The 20,007-nt window shown below is 37.0% G+C and overlaps 1 protein-coding gene across 1 annotated transcript in view; it reads left to right on the top strand.

Moving 5' to 3' along the window:
• The window catches only part of LOC123552655 (E3 ubiquitin-protein ligase rnf213-alpha-like), a 128,875-nt gene that overhangs the window by 90,759 nt on the left and 18,109 nt on the right, over window positions 1–20,007 (top strand). Inside the window, exons 52-65 of the mRNA XM_053540034.1 lie at window positions 2,163–2,387; window positions 4,216–4,409; window positions 4,722–4,827; window positions 5,237–5,337; window positions 5,710–5,892; window positions 7,136–7,384; window positions 9,961–10,087; window positions 10,383–10,660; window positions 10,864–10,981; window positions 11,321–11,437; window positions 11,933–12,043; window positions 12,298–12,351; window positions 12,646–12,837; window positions 19,136–19,238. Of these exons, the coding sequence (XP_053396009.1) occupies window positions 2,163–2,387; window positions 4,216–4,409; window positions 4,722–4,827; window positions 5,237–5,337; window positions 5,710–5,892; window positions 7,136–7,384; window positions 9,961–10,087; window positions 10,383–10,660; window positions 10,864–10,981; window positions 11,321–11,437; window positions 11,933–12,043; window positions 12,298–12,351; window positions 12,646–12,837; window positions 19,136–19,238 (2,158 nt within the window). The remainder of the gene's footprint in view (window positions 1–2,162; window positions 2,388–4,215; window positions 4,410–4,721; window positions 4,828–5,236; window positions 5,338–5,709; window positions 5,893–7,135; window positions 7,385–9,960; window positions 10,088–10,382; window positions 10,661–10,863; window positions 10,982–11,320; window positions 11,438–11,932; window positions 12,044–12,297; window positions 12,352–12,645; window positions 12,838–19,135; window positions 19,239–20,007) is intronic.

The raw sequence follows: 20,007 nt of genomic DNA, 5'->3' as shown, positions 1-20,007 counted from the left end.
TGATTGTACATTGGAAAATCTTCCAAAAAAAAATTCTAAAAATCATCAGTTTGACATTTGAAACATGTAGCTCATATTACTCAGGTGAGCGATCCATGGTCATCATGACCCCCTTGTTTAAGATTGATAGCATTTTACCTTTATGTCTCAAAAATGGCGATGCTGAAGCTATGTTTGGACCTCGTCTATATGGGTGACTCCACCCTTTCGGTTAACTTTTTTCCGATACAAGGTAAGATTACTTTACGCAAAAAGTCGGTTAAGAATTTTACACGATAAAAGGTTGATTTAAAAATACTCTTGAAAATGGTGTTTAACCGAAAAGTAAAAGATATACTTGTCGTCATTTAAATTTTAAATGAATCCTAATTGCCACAAAATATTACGTTGAGCAGGTACACTAAATTAGGTCGCGTGGATGTGTAAAAAACGGAACCCTCTAATACAATATAGGCATTGTTCTGCCTAAATTTCAGTGCCTTTTGCTGCAGACTTTTCCTTTAAATAATGTATGTCGTGTTTAGCTTTCACAATATAAAACATGACTGACTCGTGGTCGAGTTGTTGGCGTCGCTCATTTTAAATCACTATAACCTATCATTGATTGAAGGTCATAAGTTTGATTCCCGGAACCGACCAATGGCGACCATGCCTCTTTAGTTGAATAAGTCGGTTATTTCTTATGGAATATTTGAGTCTAGAACTTGTTCTTCCCATGAACGAAGACAAGGCTTACCAACTGCCTGTCTGTAAATAACTGAAATAGTGTTTGAACGACGGGCAATTAACCGTTCAAATAAATAATAGATAAATTCACATACATGCATGTAAAGGACCCGCACCCATCCAAAAAAAAGTAAAAAGAACAATAGTCTAGACCTAGACTAAAAAACTATAGTGGAGTAAGATTTGCGATAGTTAAATTACTGAAGATTTTATTATGCATTCTGCAGAAATTTGAATCACAAATTAATAAGATTTTTATGGATATGACCAATACAAGTGTTGTGTAGCTTGATACAGTTCGATAACACCTTATACACCTTGCTGTATCTTTCCATTTTTTACTCGTCGATAATAATGGTCAAAATGAACAAAAAACACTGTTCTCGTTTGGACGTAGATGAAAAATGAATGTTTTAAATTTAAGCAACGTATCCATTATACTCACATTGTTGTACCTTTTCATGACTTTTCCAATCGATTAAGTTAGGACGGCGATACTGGGCCTATTTTTGGACATAAATACTCTTGGCCCTTGCATCTTGTTACATTGACACTTCAAAGAGCGCGCTTTGTGTACGTGATAGTGTTGGGCAGATTAATAGGTGACGTCAAGATAAAGAAAAAAGGACAAATTGAATTCTTTCAAGCGACAAGGTGAATACATAATTTATTGGGAAAAAAGCTAGCGAATGGAGTGGGGTTTACCTGTCAGGATTACTCCAAAAGAGCTTCAGCTTTGCCGCGCTTTGGTGATGTAAACATATTACTCTATCAATTTCAAAAAGGTGATGGGGCAATTTCATCTGCAAACAGTAGTAATACAGATAACAGTGAAAAAGTCATTACCAACCACTGTGTTACAAATATTTATCTTTTTACCCAGCCAGATGTAATAAACCATTCCATTTAATCACCAGAACCTTATTTACTTGTTGTTAGATAGTTCTGCACAGATACAGTCTCATATAGACCCGCCGTTACATAACTGAAATACTGTTGGAAAAACGGCGTTAAACCCAAAACAAACAAAACATATAGTTGATATGTGTTTCATTGTAAGATCAAAATGTCTTTCAATAAGAAATTCTGATTCTATACATTTTTGCAGTTCATTTGGCAACAAGCGGAAATGTAAGATCTGGTATACTTGAGCAAAAGATATTTGATATCACATTTAAAAGAAAGAACTATTTGTTTTATTTTTATTTTTTTAAGTGGTTTTAATCAAATTGTGTGTATTTTATATTTTTCGCCAAAAATACGTTATATTTGTTACTTTGAAATTCTCAGATAAATGTCACTGAAAACGCTGGTATTAAAGTGAGAGCCTGTCTGAAAGGCTCATATTTTAAGGAAAATTAACAAGTAGTGCCATATGACAATGTTTAATATTATTGAAAGTAACTTGCTTGATTGTTTCATGTAATATATTTCAGTTGGTGTGCCAGTCAGTATTCTATGTAACCAATCGAATGGCAAATGACACAACAGAGAGCATACTGCTACATAGCCTAGTGAATGCTCATATGGCCTACCAGAAACTTGCTCCAAGGCTTACATACTTTAGAGCGATGAACAGTGTATGGTCAGAATGTAGTGCCACTATCATAGACTTAAAAGAAAAGAATCCCGATCATTTCATGTTCAAGGAGCAGGAATTTGTAAGTAGTACATTAGTGTCTAATAAACTAATAGATACTGTTTTAATGGATACTATTTAACAAGGAAAAAGTGAATATTTCATTTAATAGATCTTTGTGTGAAACCTGTTTTGGTAACTTATTTGATACTGTTTGACTTCATCTGTAACATTCTTTAAAATATACTGAGGCCTCACCAAGTTAAGAAGTTGTTCATCGGATTTGCCGCTCGTATATTTACAGAAACACAAAAAAATAATTTTTTTGTTTTTTTTGCTTGCGCTCCCCCATTGGAAAAAATCAGTCCAACATTTTTTGGTGCGCTACTTTTTACGGAAGTAAAAGTGTATAAATGCTTATAATTCCAATCCCAGATTGTTCTCAAATGGATTTTAATTAAAATAAATACATACTACGCTCACATCGTCTATAATAGATCATAACACATATTTAGTTGCATTAAAGTTATATCCCCTTTATGCAGTTACGCCATTTTCTTCAAATGTTTACCAAATTACATGCTGCAAAAATCGATTTATTTCATTGAAAACTGGATGAAGAAAAACATACTAATTCATTTGATAACATCAATCTACATTATTTTGATAAGGGTAAATACTTATTGATGCATGTCACTTATCTGTTTTCTGTTTTTCCTGTCCAAATGATCAGCATTTGCATACGAAAGTTGGTGGGGTAAGGAATGTACATTATGAGTTGTTTTTAGACCAGTTTCGATTTTCAGATTTTCAAATCATTTAGTAGACTAATGTTAATGCATGTTAATCTCCATTTCAGACCTTAATTTAGACTTTGTTTCAACAAGTTTTATATGTTATGAAAGTTTAAAGTTAGGAAAAGAGCTGTACATACGACATCATGCTCGACTTTTCTGAATCAGAGCTTTGCCAGTTAAAGGGGCATAATAGTCAGAAACTTTGAAAGTAACAGAGCTATTGGTCATTACATAAAAATTAAATAAAAATATTCTATGTCAAAGAGGGACATAACTCTGTCTAAATTCAGACTTAAGAGTATTGTTTCTCCTGGTGTAGACTTTGACAGTAAATAACTATTCTAAGTTTCAAATCAAAAGCTTTAATAGGTCTAGTATTACACTTACAGAGATATTTCATGTGTTAAAAACTTTGTAAAGTCAGCTAAGAATGCTACATTTTCATAGCAGTAAATATTCAAGTCACATATGTATGTGATAAGTATGGTGTAAGGTTATGCATTGTTGTTTATTACATATTTTCTAACAGCATTTTCAAAAGCATACATTATTTGATTACAGTGTACTGTATGCCAATGTTATTACCTTTTTTCACGAGTTCGCGTTGTTGTGCGTCTGCAGGTCAGATTTTCTCAATTCCTGGGGAGTTATTTTTTGATGTAAAAGGGCTATACATTCTATTTTAAGGTTTTTATTAGTCAGTCGAGAGCCAAATGAAGACAAATATATTTCTTCGCTCGCTCCTGATTTTCTAAAAAAACAAAAAAAATATTTAAATTATTTTTTCGCTCGCCACCTCAGTTTTTTTTCAGAAAAAAATTCGATGAACAACTTTTCAATTTGGTGTGGCCTGAAAGATTAAAGTTTTTGTTGCTTCAGAAAACATTTTGGAACCAGTACGTTAGTGATAAGGTAAATTAACTACTACAGTTCTGAGAGGGTGAAATGAAAAAGTATTTCAGAACCTAAACATCGATGAAGGATGCATAAATTTTTAACAGCATTTGAGTGAAAGAAGCATGTAAGGTTAATTTCTGTCATTAAACTCATAGTCAAATAACTACAACACTTAGTGGAAGCAAAACTGTGCAACAGTCTTATTTTGGTTTTCAGACGTTTTCGGCCTTGTGTCTTCTTCTGGAAAACCTATCACCTAAAGGTACCGATTTAAACAACCTACGTGGCCGGTCCCACTGGTTGAATAGAGTTCATCGTTACAGACCTGTTGTAGAGAAAGTGATCAGCTTACATGCAGAAGATCCAACACTGTATGGGGCCCATAGCATTCAGTCAGTGCGTAGGGCAAAGTGAGTATTTTACTAGTAAATTTACTTCAAGGAAGTTATAACTGTAATGTGATCTGGAGTGAATCTTCATATGAAGGCAGTCGGGATCAATCAACCAGTCTTTATAACGAAACTGTCTTTAACTTGAACATGTATACATTGCCATGTAATATTAAATCAGTCGTACTTACTTTATCATCATAGCACAAACACCAGTCAAATTTACCTGTGACACTTGCAATCATTGTATAAGGCCGATAAGGAACATACAGTCATAACACTTTGCAAGGCAAAACGGGAAGAAAAAAAATGTATTTGTTCAATATTTTTCAGGGGATTGTGGAGTAGAGTTATGGTCGTGAAGTTGTTTCTGGAACATGTCTGTGCATCTGAGAAGGAAGACAAAATTACAATCAAACATTGTATGCCACTATGGGCAGTATGTATTAGTTCTAAAATACCTGAATACCAACGATTAAAGTAAATTACATGTGTATATTGTCAACTTGTTGACTGCCAACCTATAAGTTGCACAAATATATTATTTTTGCAGGTAAAATTAAAGAATAAATACCGAAACAAGATTTCAGTAAACAAGTAACACAAACAAGAGTTATATGTGAATCTCATGATGTGACATGTCATCAAATTATACAGCATTTGGAGTTGATAGAAACTGATGAGCTCACATTAGTGATTTGGCATCATTGATTCAATTTAAAGAGGAATGGAATATCAAAAAATGGATCTTCTTGTTCAAACTAATTGTTAATTACATATAGAGATTGCTTGGTTAGATAAAGATCATTTAGTATAAGTCTTTGCTAACAAATAATATGTACTTACAGTTGCTTGGTGAAGAGACAGATTTGAAAGATATGAAGTCACTGGCAGGTGTGGAAAAATTCCTCAAAAGTTGTAATAAACTAGCAATGAAGGAGTATATAGGGTAAGAGCATGCTAATTTTTTTCTGGCTACGAAGTAAATTCAAGTGCCCAGTGCAACTAAAATTACTAACTTTCAGAAAAGAATCCCTTTTATGAGTGTTTTACATCTAGCATACTGTAGAACCATGGAAACCTCTGGAATAGGAATGTCTACTGTATCCAAAATTACCAGCAGTCGTATGGAGGAGTTGCCCATGTGACCTGTTTTGGCTATTAATAAGCTTCAACATGCACACACATATATACACGCATTAACACATCTACATGTATAAGAAGCTGATTTCTGTTTTCTGATTTCCGTTTATCAAAGATTATAGTATATAGATACATAGTATTTTATTTTGACCTTTTCATATTATTCCTATCATTTCAGGGATGAAGTAAAATGCAGCCAGTGCGAGTCTGTCCTGGAAGGGCCACCAATTGCACTGCCCTGCAAAGATCTTTTGTGTGACCAGTGCTATGATGGTATGAAAGCACTGGGGGAGAATGCATGTGCAAAATGCCACCAGGAATTTCCTGATGACTGGCAACCAAGGCGCCAAATTGCGAAAAAGTAAATTTTGAGTTTGTATTTCAGTGAGAAGTGTTTAACTGCTCTGAAATGGGGAATCTTAGATATCGTATTTGCCAGAATTGTATGTCTGTCCATCCATCTGACAGGAATACTAACGAAGCTAGCAAGAAAATTGATATTTTCTTTGAACTATTACCTTACTAAAATTTCATGTTTGATCACTCATAGAACAACGTAAAGGTAAACATAACAATTGATTTTGTTATGACATCAGTTGGTACATATGTCCGTTTGTCCGAGATAACTTGCAAATTTTGATCAGATATTGTATAATAAGGGATATCACATCAGCTTATGTGTATGAACATATCAGTATTTTCCAGCCAACTTCTTTAAGTTTGACATTTTGTGACATTTTAAATCATATTTTTGTTCAAACTTGATGGCGATGACTAGTGTTGTGTCAAATTGTTTTAAGTTGCTGGAGGGGAAGTGTTACAGTTGCGTACGCATAGTCTGCACGTTTAATGCCAATCTCTGACAGCTGTGTCAGGGAGTCGTCTCTTTGACTCAGTGGTTAGAGCATTTGAGTAGCACCCGAGTTCGAATCCCAACACAGGCAGTTGGGATTTTTTTGTCATCAAATGCTAAGCTGTTTGTTTGTTATGGCGTAAAGTCGCAAGATGTGGGCTCGTCCATGACAGTGCCATTTTTCGGCATGAGATAAAGTCGGTATCCCAAACGAGCCGCCATCATGTGACTGTAAACTGTAAGCAATCAAAGAGCATAACATTTTTATGGCGAAAAATCCCAACTTCCTGTGGCGACTTCAAATGAGAGTCGCTCGGGTGCTAGTTCAGTGCTCTAACCACTGAGCGTAAGAGTCTACTCCCTTACGCAGTTGTCAGAGACTGGCTTTAAACGTGCAGGCTACGCTTAAGCAACCGTAACAACTGACTAATAATGATCAGTATCAGGCCTGGTTGTGCAAATAAACGACGGTTTTGGTTGATTGTAGAAAAAATATTTGAATTATGTCAAAGTAACGTATAGGTTAGCTTTTTTAAAGATACAGCAGTTAACCGTCTTTAAGAATAATGCTTCTGTTTTGTTTTCTGAAATATGGGTAATTTTAGTACTGGTATCCAGGAGCACTGATTAGGTTAATTGTTCATTGTTACGTAACTTAATTACTGGTGAAAAGTAATGCTAAACATAAAACAAACAAACATACTCAATTTGCAACACATTTGAAAATATGTTACCATATTTATTATTTCAGAAATGCCATAGATAAACTACAAGACTATCAAAGAAGATGCAACACGTTCTTCATGGACATTGTTTCCCAGTTATGTTTTGCCAACAACAATGCACCATCGAAAGAGGTTGTGGAAAAATTGCTTAGTTATATATTTTTCACAACAAGAGGGAATCACCAGCGCACGCGGGATCTGTCAATATTTAACACAGGAATAGATCCCAACCCTGTGTTCAGATCTTTTCTTCTACAGCTTCTTATGAGAACAAGGTAATTTAGTATAATTGATAAAATTGATAAAATTGAAACGTACACATTAAACTAAAACTGAGACTTACACATTAGACTAAAACTGAGACTTACGCATTAAACTAGTGCCTACTACTCAAAATGTATAAAAGCAATATTAATGTAAACAAATCTAATTTCAAACACGCATTTTAGTTAGTTTCATACCGACTGAATTGGATGTTTGTGATGCTTTACTTGCCATGAAAACAAATAAAATTATATTAAAAAAATCCAATTTATTTTCATTACGCGTACATCACAAGCATTTCTTAGCTAACTTGGTGTTACGTCATAAAAAATGACGAGAATTTTTATGCCCCTGAAGGGAGGCATATAGTTTTTGAACCGTCTGTCGGTCTGTCCGCAATTTTCGTGTCCGGTCCATATCTTTGTCATCGATGGATGGATTTTCAAATAAGTTGGCATGAATGTGTACCACAGTAAGACAACATGTCGCGCGCAAGACCCAGGTCGTAGCTCAAAGGTCAAGGTCACGCTTAGACATTAAAGGATAGTGCATTGATGGCGTGTCCGGTCCATATCTTTGTCATCGATGGATGGATTTTCAAATAACTTGGCATGAATGTGTACCACAGTAAGACGACGTGTCGCGCGCAAGACCCAGGTCCGTAGCTCAAAGGTCAAGGTCACACTTAGACATTAAAGGATAGTGCATTGATGGGCGTGTCCGGTCCATATCTTTGTCATCGATGGATGGATTTTCAAATAACTTGGCATAAATGTGTACCACAGTAAGACGACGTGTCGCGTCCAAGACCCAGGTCCGTAGCTCAAAGGTCAAGGTCACACTTAGACGATAAAGGATAGTGCATTGATGGGCGTGTCCGACCCATATCTTTGTCATCGATGGATGGATTTTCAAATAACTCGGCATGAATGTGTACCACAGTTAGACGACGTGTCGTGCGCAAGACCCAGGTTCGTAGCTCAAAGATCAAGGTCACACTTAGACTTTAAAGGTCATTTTTCATGATAGTGCATTGATGGGCATGTCCGGTCCATATCTTTGTCATTCATACATGGATTTTAAAATAACTATGCATGAATGTGTGACACAGTAAGGCGACGTGTCGCGCGCAAGACCCAGCTCCGTAGGTCAAAGGTCCTCAACTCTAACATTGGCCATAACTATTCATTCAAAGTGCCATCGGGGGCATGTGTCATCCTATGGAGACAGCTCTTGTTTTCCTTTAATTTTCTAGCTGTTTTGAAGTAACTTCAAAAATTGGGGAGAAGCATTTAAATAATAGTATGATGACATTTTGATTTTGATGCCTCATCAGACATTTATATATCAAAGATTTTATTGTAAATCATTAAACTGACAAATTTCTGTTTGTTTAAGTAACATGGCAGCTGTTTAGTTTGGCAGAATTGTTAAGGCTAACGGGTTTGAATCACTTGCCCCTCAATGCAGTAGGTTATAAATTTCATATGGATGTAGAATGCATTTAATGTGAGAATCTCATCTAGCTGGTTTGCGAAAGGTCAGTTCTACCAAAATGGCCATCTGTGATGCAATATGGGCCTCGTTTATTGAGGTTGCTGGCTTCAAACCACTTATCTCTAACCAGTGTGTGTTCGAGCCTTGCTTGGGGCATTGAGCTCTTCATATGAGGAAACCATCTGGCTGGTTAACGGAAGGTCTGTGGTTCTACCCTGGTGCCTGCCTCTGGTGAAATAATGAACCCAACCAAAAACAAAAAAGGGACAAAATAGTACTTAGAGGGACAGGTTTTGTTTTCCTACCCTGTGAAAAGCTGAAAAGCCATCATACGACTTATAATTGTGTTCATGTGACGTTAAACAAAAGATTTAAAACACTTTTAAGTCATACCACAACTTATTAAATGAGCCCGCCCGCTTAGCTCAGTAGGTAAGAGCGTTGGTCTACGGATCTCGGGGTCGCGAGTTCGATCCTCGGGCGGGGCGTATGTTCTCCGTGACTATTTGATAAACGACATTGTGTCTGAAATCATTAGTCCTCCACCTCTGATTCATGTGGGGAAGTTGGCAGTTACTTGCGGAGAACAGGTTTGTACTGGTACAGAATCCAGGAACACTGGTTAGGTTAACTGCCCGCCGTTACATGACTGAAATACTGTTGAAAAACGGCGTTAAACCCAAAACAAACAAACAAACAAAACTTATTAAATGCATTTAGTTGTGGAGGAAGACATTCATACAGCATTATTTTTGGCACAAGCAAGCACCTGGGTAAAACCACCAGCCTCTCCTGAGGCACCTGGATTGCTTCAGTTCACCTGCTCTTTCTTATCTGTGGGTTTGAGCTCCTGTTCTAAACAAGGGGTGCAATTATTCAATAGGAATAGCACATTCCAAGCAAGCGAATGTGATTGCTTAGCCTTGGAGGTCAGAGGGGTGGCAGTTAAACACTATATATTAAAATGTTTTATAAATTTGACTGTTAGGGTGTTGAATGATGTGAAAAAAAATCAAATAGAGACTGACTTCACCCCTGAATCATAAGTGATAGTATTTCTCATTGAGTTTAGTACATTTTATGTTTTCAGTGAGGATAATGTTACAGACAATCTTGAACGTTATTTAACTGAAGCAGGGGGCTTGATTAAAAGCAATTCACCTGACCAAGAGCAACAGTATGTTGAGCTGTGTTTGCTTGTCATCCAGTGTCTAGAGGTAAATACCATGTATTGTTGCAGCAGGAGTTTATAAATGTACAAAATAATATATGTATCTGATTGATTTAAACTATATTTTAATACAAAATTTTTATGTCGTCATTAACAACACTTTCTACTAACACAAGCACTTTGGTAAATCTCACAGAGAGTTCAACTATCCTGGTGTGCATTTACATAAAAATTTGTGTAAATTGTTTGGGTTTTAATTGTTCATGATTATCAACAAAAATAGCTGTTGCCAGCTATTTCAAGGCATTTAGTAAGGTGACAAGTTTATCTTTTTTACACAGGACATGTTCACCCAAGAAGCAACTAGGACAGATGTGGATGTAACACAGTATGCATCTGAGGCCTTACGTAGAGCTACTCAAAACATTGCAAGCGAAGGACTGTCTGTTGAGAAATTATATGGATTGGCTAGTGCTAGAATGGGCCTCGCTGTTACAGCCAGATATGTTGCAGATATAGTAATGAATGACGTGGATCCCAGACATGTTGATCGACGAGTGAGGAAACTTATAGAGGCAGCGCAAACACTATGTGAGGATACAGATGTTAATTGGACAAGGTACAGTACAGTGAACATTTGAAAAAGGTGCTATTCGCCTAGTTGATGTATAAATTACCTTGAAAATATATCCATGCAGTACAAGATTACACCAGTCCTGTCAAGTTGTTTATGAAGGCTGATAATGTTGTAGATGATCTTTATGCTTAAGTCACTATTTCTGTATGTTCTTCAATTTTTGTACTGTGCAAATCTTTCTTTAGGATATATCTGGTGAAACACATCTGTAGATGCTATGGTATAGATGTATATCAAACTATATGCCTTAATCCAGTACCATTTCTTAGATGGATCGGTATGAAAGATGCAAATAGAGATCAGGTAATGATGGTATATCTTTCGCCTTACTGCATACACTAAAACATACAAGTACTGAAATACTGTTGGAAAACGGCGTTAAACCCAAAACAAACAAATGAACTTTTTATGAACATGTTTTCCGTCTCGTTTTTAATGCTTAAGTTCTTTAGTGGTGTCCTCGTTAAAAATAAATAGAATGCTTAAACATATAGTCTTAAAAACTTGAAGTTGTTAAATCAAAGAAACTACACAGTATGTAGATTGCTTGTACAAATTAAAAAAACTTTTGTGTTATATTTATGATTTACAGAAAGTGTCTTAGATAGTGTTTTATAAGCAATATAAATATTTTGTTGCTAGGTTGTGGAAGTTTCAGACAGGTATATTGTATGTGGTGACCACTACAAAAATATCAGGGAAGCAATAACAAAAGTGGTACTCGGTGAAAATGTTGAGCACCTACTTGACACAGTTCAGGTAAAGTTTGCTGCTGACAACAGTTTTATCATTTGAGGCTTTAACAGGTCACATTATGACTTCTAAAACTTGCCGACCTGGTGGGGAAGTATACATTTGTCTGATCATGTGCCAGAGATAGATATTCCTGTCTTTCCCTAGGGAATAATCTTGTCAAAAATAGCAACATATAAGTAAGTCATCAACTACTCACATAATGCCAGAAAATACTCAGGTAATTTTGTCATCGTGATCCATTTACAACGTGATATGCAAGAAAAATGATCTTAAACGCCTGCCTGAGGGTGACAGCCTCCGGTAATAATAAAAAGGTCACTAACGTTCTGGTTTTTTTTCTACCCTTCATCGGTGGTGTGGCGGTGTGTGTGGGGCGGGGAGTAGGCGTAGAATTCTGTCTTACACAGACAGGTATATAAGGTACATTTGTCATGCAGCTTTTATTTTTCATAAAGCTTAAATTTAGCATCACACTAAAGTAATTATTTCTGTAATTAGGAGATGCAAACTGCTGGATTAAGAGTTGAACCCATGCTGCAACTTGCAGTACACAGAGAGATAACAAGTTCATATCTGTATCCACAGCAACAGAGGAAACTAAAAACGCAGGTATGTGCCTATATTGTTATACATGTATGTGGAAGGTAATATGTGTTATTAAAATTCGTCATTTACAAATAATAAAGCCAGGTTTTTATGACTATGTTTTGTGTAAATGATGAAATTTTAAAAATGCAAATAAAAGAAAAGGTTAAATACGATTATAAATGGCAGATAGAAAAATGAGTTAGGAAAAACAAGGAATATTAATTTCAACCCAATAAACAAAACATGGAACATAACAAGATGTTTTCATCTTTTAGGTCATGGATACATTGAATACATTTGTTCAAGATTGTGAAGCAGTCAAAAATAAGGTAAGAAATTGTAGCGAAGTTCTATATTAGTGGGCATAAAGAAAAAATATATAATAACAATTTCAATATCTTTTGCCAGAAAAGTTGATAGTCCTTTTGATGTTATATTCCATTGCAACTAGCAACCCTGCTTTTTCATGGATGCATGCAGTCTTTGTTAATTCAAAAGGTGATTGTATTTAACAAATTTACCATAGTCAGATCTATTTAATGAACAGGTTTTATAGTTGTGTGCATGCTTCATATAATACTGCATTTGTAAACTATTGGTTAAATATATTTTATGATTTACAGGGTTTCATGCAAAAGCTGATTATGAACCAGCTGGTTCCTAAACATCTTGTGACTACAGAAGGTGAAGATTTACGCTTACAGGGAATACAGTGCCTTATTTTTCACTTTCTGTCTGTCATGACGTATCTGAAAGGAGACAGAACTCTGCTTTATCCCTTACAGACTCTGATGTCAAATCCTCAAACATGTGGTGTATGTATTTTTTCCATTATATTAAGTCGGCATTCTACATTTGGATATTTCCATTTAATATTTTTTTGTATCTATTGCATTGGATGATTTCTAGTTGGTGGATCATCTTTTTCTTTCTTTCTCTCGCCTGTTCGTTCTTGTAATGCATGACTTAGTCAACATATTTACTGAAACATTGAACCCGCACGTCAGAATTACACGAAACTTAGTCAGTAGCATCATTGCATGAACCTCTGTCAATGGCTCAGCTTTATCCCTTTTATTGGTCACCAGAGCTAGGAAAACCTCTCATGAACTACTTGCGGTATCATCATCAAACTTGGTTTGTAGCATCATTGTAAGGTCCTAGCCAAATTTCAAATCAGGTTGCTTGGTCCCTTGTATGGGGTAAAAATAGAAATACGTTAAAAAAGCAAACTTTTCTAATGGACTGCTTGTTAGATATTTATCAGACTTTTTCTGTAGCATAAATGTAATTCCTGTCCAAAATTTATTCAAATAGGGACGCTTGGGGGCTGCCAGAGCTAAACATGAAAATAAATCTCATAAATTACTACTTCACCTGAACGACATGATGGATCATCATCAAACTGTGTCAGAACCATCCTGCATGGACATCTCTCGCATTTAATAATTCAGCTTAACCCTTTTAGGGGCTGCCAGAGCTAAAAATAGAAAAAAGAACTTTTTAAACTACTTCTCATGACCTTCACCAAACTTGGTCTGTAGCAGCCGTGTTTGATCCTCTCTAATATTTGTTCAAATGGTTCTGCTTGTCCCCTTTAAAGAGCCGCCAGAGCTAAAAATAGAATAACCCATCAAACTCTTCATTGATCTTCACTGGTTTTGGTCTTTAGCATCTTTGTAATGTTCTTTCTCAAGTTTGTTCAGATGGGTCTGCTTAACTTGTTTAAGGGGCTGCCAAAGTTAAAAATAAAAAAAAAACTCTAAACGACTACTCCTGTTGCTCCGTTTGATGGTGCACCAAAACATAAGTCTTTAGCACTTTTAAACAATTTTCAGCTCATGAACCATCTGATGAATCGTTTCCAGATTTTGCATTTAGCATCCTTCTAAGGTCTTTTGTGAACGTTTTTTCCGCTTGGCTCTAAGGGACCACCAGCACAAAAGATAAAAAAAAATCTTTAAATGGCTTCCTCTCATGAAGCACTTGATGGGCGTCTTCAGGCGGAATGTTCTTGACATGAGAATATGTTTGTGGCGTTTTGGCGCCTGTTCCGTTAGAAAAAAGTCACGCTCGATGCCAAGAACATGATCCGAGAACACTGCGGGTCAAAATTTTACACCACCTTTTACGGGGAGCACCAGGAACACGGTTCGAGAACACTCAACAAAATGGCGGCGAAATGGCTGTGTGCCCCAGTGAAATTGATTTATTTGTCTTTAAAATGTTAATTATATCTTATTATTTGTGCAGTAAAGCATTGCTAGATCTTTGTTGTATGCTAATGAATCCCTAGGCCATTTGATGTATTGCTAGTGTTTCTTGCAGCGAAATGATGGGCGCTGCCATCTTGAATGCTCTTGATTGCACGTTCTTTGCGTTTGTGCGGCTCAAATTAAGAACACAGTTTTCCAATATCTCGCACCGACACTCGAGTTATCAAGAACTTCCGCCCGAAGATGCCCGATGAGTCTTTGCCAAGCTTGGTCTGTAGCATTTTAAGGTCCGTTCTGAAGAACAGTTAAATAGCTCAACTAGGCCCCTTTTGAGTTGGTGCCTGTGGTAATAATGCAAAGCACCTTTAAACAAATTAGTATTAATGGGAGTGTTCTTACATTCTATATGTAATTTTTGCTTTGATGGTCTTGGATGAAGTTTGTTTATACAAGTACCCCGTTTAATTTGTATGAAGAGAATCTGGTTATCTATCTATTTAAGATTCATCTTGAGAATATTTTCTTTGTATTATTTTCGCTAAACAACAGAGAAATGAAAAGATCCTTTGCAAGTTTCAAATTATCAGATATTAAAGCTTGCAAGGTCAAATGGTAAAAGGTCATTTTCAGGCAAGCAACTTAGGCCCATAACCCTTTTGTTTTTATTTCATTTAGTACAATAGGCCATATGGTTCAAGTACAGAATTATTAGTGATCACAGAATTCAAATCAGGTGTCAACAACTCCTTTAGTATTCAAAATCTGATTTTGTGTGGTCTCTGAAGGGTGAGGCGAGCATATAGTTGTCCCTTTGTTCTTCCGTCCATCTGTCTCTCAGTCCGTCACACTTCTTGTCCGGAGGATAAGTAAAAAAGTATTGAAGATACCAAGTAAGTTGTGAATTTATACAATGATAGGGCTCATGGAGAGAAGGGGAGTGACAAGGAACCATAACTCTTGGTGGCCCCATTTTTGAATTATCTCCCTTTTGTTAGAAACCCTTGTCTGGGGCATAACTCGAATACTATGCAAGATATTGACTTGATACTTTACATATTAATAGAGGTCTGTGAGAGAAAGTGCAATGACAAGGAATCATAACTCTAGGTGGTCCTATTTTGACTTGATTCTTTACATCTTCATAGAGATCAGTGAGAGGGAGTGCAGTGTTAAAGAACCACAACTCTTGCTGACCACATTTGTCCTTTACACAGTCACTGAAAAGCCCCTTATTAGTCCCCTACTGGTTGAAAACCAGTTTTGGGGACTATAGGAATGCTCTTTTCCGTCATTCCGTCTTTCCGTCATTCCGTCATTCTGTCATTCCGTCATTCCGTCATTCCGTCCGTCCGCAATTTCGTGTCCGGTCCATAACTCTGTCATCCATGAAGGGATTTTAATATTACTTGGCACAAATGTTCCCCATGATGAGACGACGTGTCATGCGCAAAACCCAGACCCCTAGCTCAAAGGTCAAGGCCACAATAGGAGGTCAAAGGTCAACAGGGCTTTTTTCCTGTCCGGTCCACAACTCTCCCATCCTTGAAGGGATTTTAGTATTACTTGGCACAAATGTTCCCCATGATGAGATGATGTGTCGTGCGCAAATCCCGGACTCCTAGCTCAAAGGTCAAGGTCACAATTGGAGGTCAAAGGTCAACAGGGCTTTCTTCCTGTCCGGTCCATAACTCTCCCATCCATGAAGAGATTTTAATATTACTTGGCACAAATGTTCCCCATGAGGAGACGACGTGTCATGCGCAAAACCTGGACCCCTAGCTTAAAGGTCAAGGTCACAATTGGAGGTCAAAGGTCAACAAGGTTTTTTTCCTGTCCGGTCCATAACTCTCCCATCTATGAAGGGATTTTAATATTACTTGGCACAAATGTACCTCATAATAAGACGATATGTCATGCACAACTTTCAGACCCCTAGCTCAAAGGTCAAGGTCACACTTAGCAGTCAAATGTTAACATAGCATGAACAGGGTCTGTTCGTGTCCGGTCCATAACTCTGACATTCATAAAGGGATTTTAATATTACTTAGCACAAGTGTTCCCCATGATGAGACGACGTGTCATGCGCAAATCCCGGACCCCTAGCTCAAAGGTCAAGGTCACAATTGGGGGTCAAATGTCAGCAGAGTTTTTTTCCTGTCCCGTCCATAAATCTGCCATCCATGAAGGGATTTTAATATTACTTGGCATAAATGTTTCCCATGATGAGACGACATGTCATGCGCAACACCCAGTACCCTAGCTTAAAGGTCAAGGTCACACTTTGAGATCAAAGGTCAAGAGGATTTTTTTCCTTTCCGGTCTATAACTTTGTCATGCAAAGCAGGATTTAGATATCAGTTGGCACAAATATTCCCCTGGATGAGACAACATGTCATGCGCAAGAACCAGGTCCCTAGGTCTAAGGTCAAGGTCATATTTAGAAGTCAAAGGTCAAATTCAAGAATGACTTTGTATGGAACATTTCTTCTTCATGCATGGAGGGATTTTGATGTAACTTGGACCAAATGTTCACCACCATGAGGCACCCTTGTTTTTAGAATTACATCCCTTTGTTGTTACTATAAATAGATTTTATTGTAACTTTTTTATTACTGGCAGTAGAGAAAAATCGAGACCACTTTTCTGTGGTACAGCATGCATGTTACATCCAATTTTTAGGTGTATTTTGACCTATCTCTACCTGGTAAAGAGTTTCTTGTGGACTTATATTATTAATTTTTTTTTTTCTTTTTTTTTTTAAAGATTAATTTCCCTCTGTTGTTACTATAAATAACTTACATGATAACATTTTTATAATCAGCCAAAAAAATTCAATATGAAAACAACTGTGGGTTTTTATATATGCACATTTTAATCCAAGTGTGTTGTTATAATGTTATAACATATTGTATATGTAGTACAATATTGTTTATACATCATTGACAGATATCAGTTCATTATGTTATACTGCAGTAGAAAAAATTAGGTGCCTTCCAGTAGGGGACTTTGTATTGCATGGCAATACTTCATTCACTTGTTCTACAGTAATTTCAGGGAGCATCCATCGGTGTTACTGATCGCCTTTTTATACGCCTTACTAAGACGGGACGTATTATGGGAACGCCCTTGGTGGGCGGATGGCGTCCACAAACTTTATCTGGAGCATTTCTTCTTCATGCATGGAGGGATTTTGATGTAACTTGGCACAAATGTTCACCATCATGAGACAGAGTGTCCTGCGCATGAACCAGGTTCCTGGGACTAAGGTCAAGGTCACACTTAGAGGTCAAAGGTCAAATTCAAGAATGACTTTGTCCAGAGCAGTTCTTTTTCATGCATGGAGGGATTTTAATGTAACTTGGCACAAATGTTCACCACCATGAGATGGAGTTTCATGCGCAAGAACCAGGTCCCTAGGTCTAAGGTCAAGGTCACACTTAGACGCCAAAGGTCAGATACAAGAATGACTGTCCGGGGCATTTCTTCATGCACAGAGGGATTTTGATGTAACTTGGCACAAATGTTCACCACCATGAGACTGAGTGTCATGCGCAAGAACCAGGTCCATAGGTCTAAGGTCACGGTCACACTTAGAGGTCAAAGGTCAAATTCAAGAATGACTTTGTCACGAACATTTCTTCTTCATGCATGGAGGGATTTTGATGTCAATTGGCACAATTGTTCACCATCATGAGACGGAGTGTCATGCGCAAGAACCAGGTCCCTAGGTCTAAGGTCAAGGTCACACTTAAAGGGCAATGGTCAGATACAAGAATGACAACTTTGGCCGGAGCATTTCTTCTTCATGCATGGAGGTATTTTGATGTAACTTGGCACAATTATTCACCATCATAAGACGGATTGTCATGCGCAAGAGCCAGGTCCCTAGGTCTAAGGTCAAGGTCACACTTAGAGGTCAAAGGTCAGATACAAGAATGGCAACTTAACAAGCTCTCGACGGGCGTATATTGTGACTATGGCACCCTTTTTAGAATCATGTTTTTATGCCACGGTGTTGACCTTTGAGGAATGTCCATCACTTTCTTTCTTACCTATCTCCATCTACAGTTTCCAACAAATTCAAGTGAAACTTAGTGTACATCATCAGCATGATGTAGACATGCATCTTATGGAGTTTCATGTTCATTTATTTTGCTTGACTTATGCCTCTTTGTACTAATATATGTTACAGCTATATCTGTACCTTGTTGGACCTCCGTGGCCGAATAGTTAGAGTCGTCAGCTTTGAATCACTTGTTCCTTGCTGATGTGGGTTCGAAAACTCACTTGGGGCAAAGAATTCATTATGAGAGGAAGCCATCTAACTAGCTTAGAGAAGCTTGTGGAAATTTTACCCAGTTGTCCGCCCAGGCATTTGATCATTCCCAAGGAGCACCTGGGGTCTTTCTCCACCGTCAATAGCTAAAAAAGCGGCCAAATGATCTAACTTGTGTCATTGTGACTCTAGGCCCTACAAAAAGAAATATTTGTTTCTTGTGTACTACGCTCCTACAGTTTTCACCAAATTTAAATGAAACTTCTCCCCATACTTGGATTCAGTGTTGTTATATTTTCTGGTCCTTTGGGATCATGGAGTCCATTCAATTAATGTGTAATAGATTTTTGCTTAAGCCGGTGCTAGGAGGCGTGGTAGGTGTTGCACATTTCAATACCTCTTATGAGCACACTCAATCAAACAGAGTCTGCTATTATTCTGCTTGGTTGTGTTCTATGCTTCTAAAGGACAGACAGATTTTATTGACGAACTTTATAATATTCTATGAAATGTTTTCAAGGAACATGTGTCATGAAATGTTTTCATCTTTCTTCTTTCAAGGACCGTTCACCTGAAATGTATTTTATTGCCTATGTACACTATGCTTTTAACTTATTACAGTACATGTTTTTACCAACAATGCCGCAGGATGATTTAGAAGACATAAAAGAAGCTTTGTTAGCAGCACGTCAGAACAATGCAGCGGAAAATCCAGTCTTCTACCGTACGTGATACGGAGGCATTTGTACTTCATATTAATTGAAATATTCATTATATCAAGCAGTTTGATTGTTCATACATCAATGACCCCCTTGTTCACCATATTAGCTCACCTGAGCACAAATTGCTCAGGGTGAGCTATTGTGATCGCTCACCGTCCGTCCTTCCATACTTTTCTTTAAACAACATCTCTAAAACCATTGGATGGAAGTTGATGAAACTTGGCCTGGATGTTCCTTGGGTGGTTCTCTTTCAAAATTGTTCAAATGGTTTCGCTTGGTTGCACAAAGGTGTCGTCAGAGCTAAAAATAGAAAAATCTTCTAACAGCAGCTTCTTTTAAACTGCTTGTCCGATTTTGAAATTATTTCACACAAATGCTCTTTAAGTAAACCCTGTCAAGTTTGTTCAAATTATTACGATTCGTCAAAAAACATGGCCGCCAGGGGACGTGGTCATTTTTCACTATATGTATATAGTGGAAACTTTAAAAATCTTCTTGTATGAAACTGCTGGTCCGATTTGAAATAATTTCACACAAATGGTCCTTTTGTGATCCTTTACCAAGAGTGGTCAAATTATTTCAATTCCTCAAAAAACATGGCTGCAAGAGGGCATGGTCACTTTTCCCAATATGAATATAGTGGAAACTTTAAGAATCTTCTTGTATGGAACCGCTTGCCCGATTTTTACATAGTTTCACAAAATATATTTTTGTATGAAACTGTTGGCCTGAGTTTGAAATAATTTCACACAAATGGTCCTTGTGTGATTC

Source organism: Mercenaria mercenaria, chromosome 4, assembly GCF_021730395.1.
Source record: "Mercenaria mercenaria strain notata chromosome 4, MADL_Memer_1, whole genome shotgun sequence".
NCBI classification, from domain to species: domain Eukaryota; kingdom Metazoa; phylum Mollusca; class Bivalvia; order Venerida; family Veneridae; genus Mercenaria; species Mercenaria mercenaria.
The sequence above is the reverse complement of the archived record's forward strand: the minus strand, read 5'-3'. Positions and strand labels throughout refer to the sequence as shown.